This window comes from Myotis nattereri (assembly GCF_964212035.1).
Source record: "Myotis nattereri genome assembly, chromosome: 16".
NCBI lineage: Eukaryota > Metazoa > Chordata > Mammalia > Chiroptera > Vespertilionidae > Myotis > Myotis nattereri.
The window spans coordinates 53654484-53667163 of record NC_138091.1 but is presented as its reverse complement, the minus strand read 5'-3'; the positions used below and the strand labels follow the sequence as shown (position 1 = coordinate 53667163).

The 12680-nt window shown below is 58.1% G+C and overlaps 1 protein-coding gene across 2 annotated transcripts; it reads left to right on the top strand.

Annotated features, from left to right (window-relative positions):
• Window positions 1-4834: 4834 nt before the first annotated feature.
• WBP2 (WW domain binding protein 2) lies at window positions 4835-11859 on the top strand. 2 transcript variants are annotated; one of them, XM_081109736.1, is made up of 8 exons: window positions 4849-4996; window positions 7205-7313; window positions 8438-8573; window positions 9299-9391; window positions 9809-9943; window positions 10096-10218; window positions 10662-10738; window positions 10837-11859. In XM_081109736.1, exons 1-8 carry the CDS (start codon window positions 4938-4940, stop codon window positions 10888-10890), a joined length of 786 nt encoding a protein of 261 aa, XP_080965862.1. In that variant the 5' UTR covers window positions 4849-4937; the 3' UTR covers window positions 10891-11859. The 2 variants fall into 2 exon arrangements, with proteins under 2 accessions (XP_080965863.1, XP_080965862.1); XM_081109737.1 differs by lacking the exon at window positions 9809-9943 and having other exon boundaries at window positions 4835-4996.
• The last annotated feature ends 821 nt before the right edge of the window (window positions 11860-12680 follow it).

Here is a 12680-nt window from a genome sequence, read left to right as displayed (position 1 = left end):
GGTCACGGTTCAATGCCGGTCAAGGGCACATGCCTGGGTTGCAGGCTCGATCCCCAGTAGGGGGCGTGCAGGAGGCAGCCAGTCAATGATTCTCTGGCATCATTGATGTTTCTCTCTCTCTCTCCCTCCCTCTCTCTTCCTCTCTGACATCAATAAAAATATATTTTAAAAAATGAATGATCCTGCCACCCCCAGAGGTCGCGAACTACGCAAGCCACACTGGCGCGCCCTTCAGCACGCTGCTTGGGAGCCATAAATAGGGGCAGTTTCAGCTCCAGGAACCAGGTCCCGTTGAGTGGGTGCTCCTCCCCTCCCTGCCCCCCCCTGCCCCCAGCCCACGCCTGCCTTTCTTCTGGAATGGGAAGGGGGCTTTCAAGATGAGGATTGCAAAACCTATTCAGTGCTTAACAATTAGCAAGTTGTTAAAATAACTAAGTAGAACAGAGAATATTGGAGTACAATATAAAATAAAACTTGCCCCAAATGCACATCTTTTTTTTTGTTTTGTTTTAGCTGATGTAATTCAGTCTCCTTTTGGGGGAAAATAGCTTAAGCACTTAAACACTTAAGCCATTTTTAGATAAACCTTCATGGCATGAAGAGTGTTTCTGGGAACGAGCTCCCCACCCACCCAGCTGTCTTTGGTCAGGCGCCCAGTCTCCTCTGGCCAAGCGGTGGCTCCCGCACAGCTCACCCCAGGATGGCCCGCGCCCCACCAGAGGGAGGCAGGAAGTGGTCTTAGTCAGGTGTGGGTTCTGGAGGGTTCTGAGCAGGGTCCACAGGAAGCGAGGGCCTGGCCGGTCCTGGGGGGCTGCTGGCCCTGAGCAGGGGTTCGAAGCAGCGGGATTAAGGAGTGTTGGGTGCCGTCAGGAGGCGAGCGGTTAGCATGGGGCACCCACTAATGGTGAGGCATTGCCACGCCTGCCTGGGGTGTTTCTGGTAAGAAAGCAGCAGTCGCTGAGGGAGGGGTCCTCATGACCTCTGACCGCTGTGTGACCCCGGGAGAAGCAGGTCCCTGCAGCGTGGCTGGGCCTTCGCCTGCGTCTCCCCTCCCAGCCGGGCCACTGCAAGGCTGTTTCTGCTTGTCCAGCTGATTTTTACTTTCTTTGCACGTATAAACACGCACCCGTGTGATGGGTCTCGCTATAAAATGCATTGCTTGCTGTGGGTCAAAGTTTGAAAACAAGGAAATGTTGGCGGCAGCAGGAAGGGACCGGGTGTTAGACCGGCGCGGTCAGCCCACCTGGGTCCTGCAACCTCGGGACCTGGGTTCTGGCTGGGAAAGAATTCAGAGCCAAGACTCGCGCTGTAAGAGAACGTTCACTGGGTAAATCCCGGAGGTAGAAGAACTAGTTCCTAGAAGAAAGGGGCTTAGGAAGCAAGTTACAGAGGCAAGGGAAGGGCCCTGGGAGCTTGGGAGTGAGGAAGGGGGACGAGGAGGGGGTGGGTGGAGAGAGGGGAGGGCCTGCACCCAGAGGGAGCGCGCACGGGTCCTCCGTCCTAAGGGTTTTAGGGTGCAGATGTTAGGGGAGGTCCCAGGGGAAGATCCCAATAGGGTGCTCAGCAGCCCTCCAGGTGTGTCCTTGCAGGGTGCTGGGCTCCAGGTCAGGGGTCCGCAGTCAATGCCGTTAGTCCTGAGGGCGGCCTTGGTGTAGCTGGTCTGGTTTTGCTGCTTCTCTGGGCCTGGAGCTGAAATACTACTGAGGATAGGAGGACTTACAGCTTAACAAAAAGGGGCCATTTCTGGAAACAGGCAGAGCCTGTGTGGACTAGAAGGCGGGAGACGTCTGAGTTCTGAGACCTGGGCCCAGAGGGGGACTTTGGCCGCAGACTTGGATCAGCAATGAACTGCCCTGGAGCCGGCCAGTGTGGGCGCTAGAGACCACCGGCCCCTCCACGGCCGGGGAGCGGCCCTAAGGATGTGTTTGTATAAAACTTGCAAAAGTTGGACATTTAAGCCAGAATCCGCTAAGCCTGCTATCTCTTTCCACTCCGACTTCCTCTTTATCACATTTCCCCTCCTGTCAGGAGCCCTCAGTGTGGCCACAGCACTGTGTATTCATGATATTATCTTTTAGTTTAGAGCAGCGGTTCTCAACCTGTGGGTCGCGACCCCTTTGGGGGTCGAACGACCCTTTCACAGGGGTCGCCTAAGACCATCGGAAAACACATATATAATTACATATAATTTTTGTGATTAATCACTATGCTTTCATTATGTTCAATTTGTAACAATGAAAATACATCCTGCATATCAGATATTTACATGACGATTCATAACAGTAGCAACATTACAGTGATGAAGTAGCAACGAAAATAATTTTATGGTTGGGGGTCACCACAACATGAGGAATTGTGTTAAAGGGTCGCGACATTAGGAAGGCTGAGAACCACTGGTTTAGAGCCTGAGAAATAAGATAGCTACTAAAAAGGGCTCCTGTGGGTAACTGGGCTGCAAAAAAAATAAAATAAAATAAAGAGCCCAGCAGCCATTTCTCTGCAGCAGGGCCTCTCACGCAAACTGCGCTTCGGGGAGAAGCCAGCACTGAGCTGCCTCCCTGCAAGGTGCTCCTGCCAGCGGAGCCAGCCCTTGTAGACGAGCTCCTGGGACCCTATTTCTAGCGGGAGGACCGAGGCTTCCCCATCCAATTGGGGCTGCACAGCCATCGCCCATCAGCTTCATCACTGACCAATCAGCTCCATTCTGACCAATCAGAACAGGGCCTTCTGGGCCAAGCAAACCATTGGGAGGTGGTGCACCAAAAGGTTGCTTGTAAGACAGAGGCAGCCGATGGATGTTAGGCTCTTCTCCCTTCCTCTTTCTCTAAAAATCAATACACGATCTTTTTAAAAAGAAAAAGCCCTGACCGGTACGGCTCAGTTGGTTGGGCGCCGTCCCATGCACCTTCGGTTCCTTCTCAGGGCGCATGCCCGGGTTTTGGGCTTGGTCCCTGGGAGGGGGCATGCAGAGAGCAGCAGACGGAGGTCTCAGACTCACATCAGTGTTTCTCTCTCTATATATATAAAAATCAAGAAAAAAATCTTTAAAAAAAACACCCAACAACCTGGGATTTGGTGTCCTCATTCACATGAGAATGGACCAATCAGGGACCAGGGGCAGGGACTTCTGTCTATGTAAGCCTGGTCCCCCACGGCGGTGAGAATACTTTACTTTTCCACGGAAGATGGCATCCTCTGGCTAGAACCAAAACACTGAAGGTGCCAGAGCAGACCAGCACAGACCAACGCAGGGCTGTGCAGGAGGCAACCAAACAATGTGTTTCTCTCACATCAATATTTCTCTCTGTCGTTCCCTCTCTCTTCCACACTCTCTCTCTAAAATTCAATGGAAAAATATCCTCTGGTGAAAAAAAGGGAAAAAAAAATATATCCTCTGGTGAGGATTAAAAAAGAAAAAAGTTAAATTAAGTAGGTGGACCCTGCGACTGGCCACCATGTGTCAGGAAACCAGCTGTTTGCCCGGAATGAAACTCTGAACCCTTAAGATGAATGATGCACCAGCACCTCCACGCGGGGGTGAGATGCTCACATTCCCCCTTAAAAATCCCCCTCGAGGTGGGGGAGTTTACTAACTACAGATGCCCAGTAGGGCCACCCAATGCTAGGTCACAAGCTAAAATGAATCCGCCCTATTTTGTAAGCTGCTGGCCCCACATTGTGCCTAATTTCGTTCAATCTGGTTAAAATCTTCCAGCCAGGACGCCGCGGGGACGGGCTGGACCACTAAGCCAGAACATTCTAGAGGGAGCAGTGCCACCTGGAGGCCAGTTGTGGTGGAGGCGCATCCCACGGGACAGTGAATTTGTTGGGGGGAACAGGGAGATTCTCACCGGCCACCTGTTAGGGCCTGGGTTTTTTTGTTTTGTTTTTGGCTTTTTTATTGATTTCAGAGAGGAAGGGAGAGGGAGAGAGAAACATCAATGATGAGAGAGTATCATTGATGGGCTCCTGCACGCCACCTACTGGGGATCCAGCCCGCAACCCGGGCGTGTGCCACGACCAGGAATGGAGCTGTAACTTCCTGATTCATAGGTCAAGGCTCAACCACTTAGCCACGCTGGCCGGGCTAGGGTCTGGGTTTGATGTCGTGAAGGGAAAGTTTTCCTGACTCTTCTCTGCCAGCCACCCACCCACCGTGTCCTGCAACAGAGACTGGGTCTTGCACTCATCTACGTGTATGGCTCAGTGACTATCCAAGTTGAGCGGAATGTCACCTAGTAAGTGCTCCATGATGTTGGTTGAGTGAGCGAAGATGCCCTTGTAAGGTGACTTTTCTGCGAGCCACACACCAGATTTAGATTACAGCCCCCATTCTGTGTGCCCAGTGTTTTGTTTTGTTTTTAATATATATTTTCATTTATTTCAGAAAGGAAGGGAGAGGAAGAGAGAGAGAGAAACAATGATGAGAATCACTGATCAGCTGCCTCCCGCACCCCCCCAACTGGGGGACCAAGCCTGCAATCCAGCCATGTGCCCCCGGCCAGAATCGAATCCAGTAGTTTTTTTGGTTTTGTTTTTTTTTTTAATTTCCCCTATGATGCGCCCAACTGTTCATTCCACAAGGTGGGGAGTACGCAGGAGGACTAGTTAGGCAAGGTAGTGAATCATCCAGGCCTATGGTCTGGAAGACTACAAGCTCCAGAATGCATCCTTCATTAGTATACAGAGAGGTTGAGGGAGGATTGCCTTCTGGGAATTGTAGTCTTCAAGTTGTTTGTGATGCAGGCGAAACTAGGCGGAAGGGGGAGAGAATGTAAACTCTTTGACCACGTGACACTTGGGATCAGGTGGTTGGGCCAGCCTCCGGCTAAGAGCTGTGATTGGCTGACTCTATTGCGAACGACGCCACTAGGGGCGGGCCGAGAGGAGCGCAAGCGCACTGCGTTGCTAGTCTTGGGACCCCTTTCCAAGAGACTATGGCGCTCAACAAGAATCACTCGGAGGGCGGCGGAGTGATCGTCAACAACACCGAGAGGTGAAAACGCTGCACAAGATCCGGGAGGCCCGAAGGGAGGGCGACAGGAGCGTGGGCGGTGGGCGCTGGGCAAAACAGTCGCCGAAGAGGGGAGATTGCTGGGCTGCGGTGCCGGGGTGGGGGGGTAACGGCTGGGGGCGGGGCTGGAGGAGGTGGGTGGGCCGCGGGCGGGGGGGCCGGGTTCCACGATCAGCTTCGGGATGGGGGTGGGGCGGCGGACGGGGACGAAGTTGAAGGAAGCCAGTGGGGCCCAGGGGGTAGTTCTTGAGCCCCTTTCCCAGAAAAGGCGACTTGTAAGTGATGGGAAGAGCCTTCGACAAAAATAATTGCCGCCTATTGGGCCTTTACTATGTGACTACGCATCAGGCACTGCCCCTCTCCTACCGTATTTAATACGTAAATCCTGTGGGGCAGATACTGTTATTATACACATTTCACAGGTAAGGAATCTGGGTGGGGGGTGCGGGGGGGCGGGCGCAGAGAGGTTAAGTAACTTGCCCGAGGTCACGGAGCTGTAACAGATGGAATTCCAGGAAAGGAGTCTTGACTCCAAAATCAGTAGGTGAAACTTCCAGTATGTTCCAGAACTGCTCAGATGAGAACGAGGCCAGAGCTGAGCTTAGGTAGATACCGTTTGTCCAGCGCCATACCTGTCGGCTTGGTGATTCCCCAAAGCAGAGGTCTCCCCACTTGCAGATTCTTTCTGCTACCGCCCCCCCCCACCCCACCCCAGTGAATGCTCTGTCCCCCACCACCTGGGCTCCTGGATGGCTCCTCTCTCCTTGCTCTGTGGGCCTTGAGCATCGGGCCGCCCGCCCTGGTTGGACTAAGCTGAGAAAGGCAGGAGGAGCTTAGGAACCCGAGTCCCCAGAGGCGATTTGGTGGATCAGAGCCTGTCGCCTGCTCAGGGCAGCACCGGCCCAGCAGCCGCCACCTGGAAGCTGGATGAGTCAGAGTCTTGAGCGCGCCCAGGGCCCTCACCCAGGGGTGCCAACTCTACATCTTACCTGCCATCCTGTTCCTGTCATGACCTCTCTTCTCTGGACTGTGCTTCTCTTTTCCGGTACCGTCCCGTTCCGGCTGACCCCTCCCCAGTGGAGGAAGTTGTGATATTTGGGAGGAGGAACTGCGTGAACTTAGACCAACCTTGTTATCTTATAATCAGAGAAACCTCACGTTGCTCCCAGTGTGTAGCCTCTGTGTCCAGCCAGTCCCTGGCCTGACAGACACTGTTGATGCCATTTGGTAACATCGCCCGGGACTGTTTTTTCTTACCCTCTCAGTGAGCTTTTTCTGGGACAAGATGTAACAGTTCGGTTGGGCCTCCTGCCTGGCTTGGGGCTCAGTGCTGCTAAATAATGGTGTGCCTTGTTTCAGAAAGTGCTTCAGCATCTGAAAACAAAACGTGTACACAGTCTTTGCAGCTTAAATTCGTGTTCAAAATTCCATATGTAAAATAGACCTTCTCACTCTTCAAGTCACGAACCCCTTGAGAGAGATGAAAGCTGTAGGTTTTCCCAGGAAAAGGCAGGTACAGGGTCATCTCTGGGGCCCCAGGGACTGACATCCCTGCAGACCCAGCTTACGAGCCCCAGGTTGAAAGGAACCCCGAAGCCAGCCATTTTGTAATGTGTAGTCATGTCTTAGAATGTTTATGTGTTGGGATTAAAAAACAAACCAACAATACCCTGACCGGCTTGGCTCAGTGGATAGAGCGTCGGCCTGTGGACTGAGGGGTCCCAAGGTTCGATTTCGGTCAAGGGCACATGCCCGGGTTGCAGGCTCCATCCCCAGTTGGGGGCGTGCAGGAGGCAGCCGATCCACGATTCTCTCTCATCATTGATGTCTCTGTCTCTCTCCCTCTCCCTTCCTCTCTGAAATCATAAAAATAAAAAACCAACAGAAATGGAACACCTGTCATAAGGACTCCGAAGGAGATAGGAGTGACCTCAGACAACCTAACTGCTCGTCACAGCCCGGCGACTGCTCTGCTGCGCTGGCCACTCGGGCTGGTAGTGGGGCTGGGAATTCAGTAGAACCCCGACTAGCTCATCTCTCCCATGGCCGTGGGAATAGCTTCCTTGCAGCAATGTTGAAACTGTTCCAGAGACGGCATGCCAGGTCCCTGCCTACCAGGAGGGGCCAGTCCCTGGGTAGCAGATCATGGCTGCAGCCTGTCTCATCAGACCCTCTCTCTTCTCCTTGCAGCATCCTCATGTCCTATGAGCATGTGGAACTTACGTTCAATGACATGAAGAATGTGCCAGAGGCCTTCAAAGGGACCAAGAAAGGCACCGTTTACCTTACCCCTTACCGGGTGAGTCACCCCGTACGGTGGCTGGCTGGGAGGTGTGGCTCCTGCAGCTGATGTGAGTCTTAGGGCAGCCTCAGTCTTGTGAGTCCAGCGGCCTCTGAGCCACTGACAGGTAGTTCCTCACTCCGGGAGTTTCTCTGCCACGTGCTTCTGGGTCCTAGAACCACCAGGCTGTTTGTGCAGCCGAACTGACCACTGGGCAGTGAACCCTGCAAGTCCCAGCGCTGTTGCTGCGTAAGCTCTGTGTCCTGGAGGCAGCTGCTGGGATGGCCTGGGCCTGGGGAGGAGAGGCTGCTGTTATTTTGATTTCTGTAGGCGTAGCCTCCAGGCCTTCGCACATCAGAGTGATAAATATGGTAACCAGGATGCAGTAGCCTGACCACAGCCTCCGGACGGGCAGAGAGCCCGGCGCAGCCCTGCAGAGCGAGGAATGCCGGGCTGGACAGTGGCCTCGCCGGAGAGCTGCCCAGGCGACAGAGACTTCCAGAGAAATCCCAGCGGGCGTCCTGGGAGAGGCCCTGGAGTTCCCAGGAGTCAGGCCTGCCTGGCGGGGGCGGAGCACATCCTCGCGTTCACCGGGATTTAGCAGCAAAAGGGGAGGCTCCAAGCCCATGTCTGGTGGTTCAGGTGGCTTCTTTGGTCACCGGAGTGTGGGTGTGGAACTGATGATTCTGCAAGCGCGGGTGTGAGACCTGCCGCCTGGGCAGTGAGTCTGGGGAGGGGTCCCTCAGCCCCCTTGTCCGGCTCCCACGCCCTCGCCACGCCTTTCTTTCTTGGTTCTGCAAAGCTCAGGCCAGACTCCCTTCAGGACTCCTCCCCTGCCTTGCCCCTGCCTCCGCCCTCGCTTTGCAGGCCCTGTCACTTCCGCGCCACCCCCTCCACCGCCTAAGTGACAGCCGTCTGTGCTCCCGTGCTGCCTGTGGGTGGCACCGTTTTCTGGGACTCACGTCTGGCCTCTCCCTGTGAAAGGCTCTCTCCAGGAGGGTCTGTGCCAGCGGAGAGCTCTGGCCGCTGGGCCCTGGCTCAGGCTGCCCGCCCCGCACTGGCGTGGACTCGCCACACGCAGGAAGCGATGGCCCGCTGGGCGGCGGTTGCCTGGTGATGGTTCTCGCCTTCTCTCGCTGCAGGTCATCTTTCTGTCCAAGGGGAAGGATGCCATGCGGTCCTTCATGATGCCTTTTTATCTGATGAAGGACTGTGAGATCAAGCAGCCCGTGTTCGGTGCAAACTACGTCAAGGGGACAGTGAAGGCTGAGGCAGGAGGTGGGTGACTGGGGCGGGGGGCTTAGGGACATCCGTGGGCTTCCAGAGAGGCGCTCCGGCGCCCGACGGCGGCCGTGGAGATGGCCTCCTTGGTCCCCTATCGTCCCAGCTCGTCCTCTTCCTGGTCTGAGTTAGCTTCCAGCACCCACACCTGGGCGCCAGCTGTGTAGCGGAGGTGGGTTTGGTTGGAAGCGCTTGTGACCCGGGCGTGTCCCGGTTTCAGGGTGGAGGGGCCTCTCCCTGGAGCCCGAGGAGCTGCTCTGTGATGCCGGGCGGTCCTGCTTGGCGGGCTCTTTCCTAGGCGCCCTTGACCTCTGCCCAGCCCCCCGGCCCTCACCCTCCCCGGGAGCTCGCGTTGTCACGGGCTCACAGGTCCCCTTTGGTGGGAGCCAGGCCAGAGGGTCCGGGAGTCCATCCTTGGGCCCCTCAGGGTGAATCAGCCCTGAGCTTGAACGCAGGTGGCTGCTGACGGTACCTGCTCCTGGGAAGTGGCTTGACGGGTGGGAGGCCCTGCCGGTGCACTCACAGTGCTGAGCAGGAGGGCGAGTTTGTTCCCAGAGGAAAAGCCCGGAGGCGGCAGCTGGCGCCGTGGCTGGAGGCCGAGGCCTGGTCCATCGAGGCCGCAGAGCCAGGCCTTTCCCACAGCCTCGGGCGCTGGCTGGGCGGAGAGGACCAGTGGTCTCACAGTGACTGTGTCCTGAGCTTGGCTGCGCTGTCCTCCCCAGGTGGCTGGGAAGGCTCTGCTTCATACAAGCTGACCTTCACGGCAGGGGGCGCCATCGAGTTCGGACAGCGGATGCTGCAGGTGGCGTCGCAAGGTATCAGGGCTCTAGACATCGGGGGCCTACAGGGGCTGTCTGGGGGGTTGTGACAAGAACCTCAAACACTCTAAGCCCCCGAGAGCTGTGTGCACAGGCATCCTTACCTAGTCCCAGCCCTGAGCCTCCCTCCCTCCTTCACCCCCCCTCCCCCTCCCCCCTCTCTCCCTCCCCCTCTCTCCCTCTCCCTCTAACCCGTTCTTGACCTCCCCCTCTGACCTCTCTCCCCCTCTGACCTCTCCCCATCCTGGCCCCTCACCTTGTTCTAACCAAGGTCAGCTCACGTGTCGGGGGGCGGATGGCGAGGGATAAGGCCCATCTGCTGTGCACATCCTGGGACCCCGAGCCCCCCTCCCAGGGGTGGGACCCTCCCCCAGCCCGAGGCTGAGAGCGCACTTCTCTCCCCTGTGCTTGCAGCCTCCCGAGGCGAAGCCCCCCCTGGAGCCTATGGGTACTCCTACCTGCCCACCGGGCCCTATGTCTTCCCCCCGCCCGTCGCCAATGGAATGTACCCCTGCCCTCCTGGCTACCCCTACCCACCGCCCCCACCTGGTGAGTGTGTCCTTTGCTGCCCACCCCTCACCCACCCACTAACCAGCCCCACCCAGGCCAGGGCGGTGTAGAGGGGAGACTTGTGGGACCTGCTCCAGGACTACCAGGGGGCTGGCCGCTCACGGGGTCCCTGTCCCTCTCTTGCCGAGCAGAGTTCTATCCAGGACCTCCCATGATGGACGGGGCCATGGGATACGTGCAGCCCCCACCACCGCCCTACCCGGGGCCCATGGAGCCGCCGGTCAGCGGCCCTGAGGTCCCTTCCACTCCTGCAGGTGAGGCCCCGGGCTGCCCGCCCGCCGTCCTCGGAAACCAGCCCTGTCCCGGCCACGGGGGGCCTCGGAACGCTGGAGGCTGCTGGGAGCCGCAGTGGTGCATGGCCCGGGCCTAGGGGCCGCCCAGGGGCCCGGCAGGTGCTGCTCAGGATGAAGAGCTAGTCGTGCCCGGGTCCGGGCAGGTCTCCCTCTGCCTCGGCCTTCTCAGCTGCTCAGCTCCCGGCAGATGGTTCCGGGGCCACCTGGCGGGTGGTGACAGGAAGGGAGGACTGGGGGGGACAGTGGCAGGTCGGGGGGGGGGGGTAAGGGAAAGCTAAGGTTGTGCTGTGGACAGAGCTGGGTCCTAGCGCCCTGCCCTGAGCGGCGGCCACTGGGTGAGAGCAGCCCCAGCCCCGCTGCGGCTGGAAGGGGGAGGCTCATCCCTGGTGTGTTTGCCTTCACAGCCGAAGCCAAGGCCGCAGAAGCAGCTGCCAGCGCCTACTACAACCCGGACAACCCGCACACCGTCTACATGCCCACGGTGGGTGCGGCAGGCGGCCACAGGGGCTGGGACTTAGGGGTGGGGAGACCTGGGCTCGGTTTGAGCTTCTAATTGGCCTTTCCTTCCCTCCCTCACAGAACCAGCCTCCGCCCCCTCCCTACTACCCCCCGGAGGACAAGAAGACCCAGTAGACCCCCGGCTCCTGCCTCTCGTCACTCATCCTTGCTCCTCCCCTCCCCTGGGGGCCGGGTCTGGGGTGGGTGATGGGGAGGCCTTGTTCTTCCTCCAGGTCTGACTATAAAACACTTGCCAGGAACTGCATCCATGGAAGGGAGGGGCCCCTTGACTGGGAGCTGCACCCCCAGCTCCCCACACTCTCCCGGGGCCCACAGGTGCCCAGCGCACTTCCTTGCAGCATCCGGGGCTCTCCTCGGGGCGGGCGTCCCCCAGTCCCTGTCTTGCTCTAGTAGCTTCTACCCACAGAGGGACTCTCTGGCCACCTCCTCTGCCGCAGTCCAGCTCCCTCGTTTGGCAGCCACGTTGTCCTCGGCCTCCGGTCCCCCCAAGGGCCCGGCAGCCCTGCTCACATTCCCTGCCCTCGGTCTGGGCCTGGCCATGGAGGCCCCTCCACCGACTGTCAGCTCACATTCCATCCCCAGCAGCCTCTGGTGTCACACCTGCCCCCCCCCCCCGCCCCCGTCCTGGTCATTCGTTGCCACTGCTGTGACGTGTGGAGTTTAACGTGAGCTTCCAGGGGTGGGTGGCATCCGGGCCGACACTGAGGCTCAGGAGGGAGCCCCCTGCTTCCTGCTAGTGTTTCTGGGTTGGTATCCCTTGGCCTGTCCCGTCCAGAAGGGGCTCCTGGGACTGGGGAAGGCGTGTGCGTCCCAGCAGGCCACTGGGGGCGGCCGGGTGGGCTGGAACACAGGCCGCTGCCCCCGGGACCTGCCTGGGTGGCTGACCCGACGGCTCCGCGCCCCTCGCCGGCCCTCTTCCCCTTACGCCTGGCGACGTGCCCGGGTGCACTCAGATTTGCCCCCGCCTGCTCCTGGACTGGCCGTGCAGTGAGGAGATGGTGATGTAAAGAGAATTCCCTATTTATTTGACAAAACAATTCCAGTTAATATATTAATGTGAAATAAACCCTGTTTGCACCTTGATTTGTTGGCTGAAAATGTGAAGTAAAAGTGAAGTAACTGGACCGTGTGTGGCTCTGTGACCGAGGTGGCCCCTGGGGAGGAGCGCGTCCATCCGGCTCCAGCTCCGAGGCCCCGGGGGCGGGGAGTGTGCCCTCCTGTGGGAGGCCCTTGTTCTCGCGGCCCATGTGGGCCAGGAAGCGAAGGCCTCTCCTGTTTCCATTCCCCAGCGGTTACTCAGCAACTGCCCCCCCATCCCCCAGTCCCCGGGGCTGGTGCCGCCCAGCAGTGCCCTGGAGAGGAGGCCTGGAGGCTGGGCCAGGCTCCCTGTGTGAGGTCCTGTGTCCCTGATTGCGGTGCTCACCCCCCTTGGCAGTGCGGCCGGGCCCAGGCTTGGACCCAGGACGGGGTGGGCAAACTTTTTGACTCGAGGGCCACAATGGGTTCTTAAACTGGACCGGAGGGCCGGAACAAAAGCATGGATGGAGTGTTTGTGTGAACTAATATAAATTCAAAGGAAACATCATTACATAAAAGGGTACGGTCTTTTTTTTTTTTTTTTTTTAGTTTTATTCATTTCAGGCCCACGCGCCGTAGTTTGCCCACGCCTGCCCCAGGAGCTGCTCGGCTCAAGAGAGGGGTGTCTCGAACCGGCCAGACTGGCCCCCAGGACGTGCTGGTGCCACCCTCCTGGTGACGCTTAGTGCCCAGGCAGGGCGTAGGAAGGAGCCAGAATCCATGCCCAGGCCTGTCCTCCCTCCCTCCCACCCCACCTTGGCCTGGGCTTGGCCTGGGCAGGTCCTGGGCCCTGAGAAAGCCGAGCCCTGAAGTGTCCACTTTCCTGC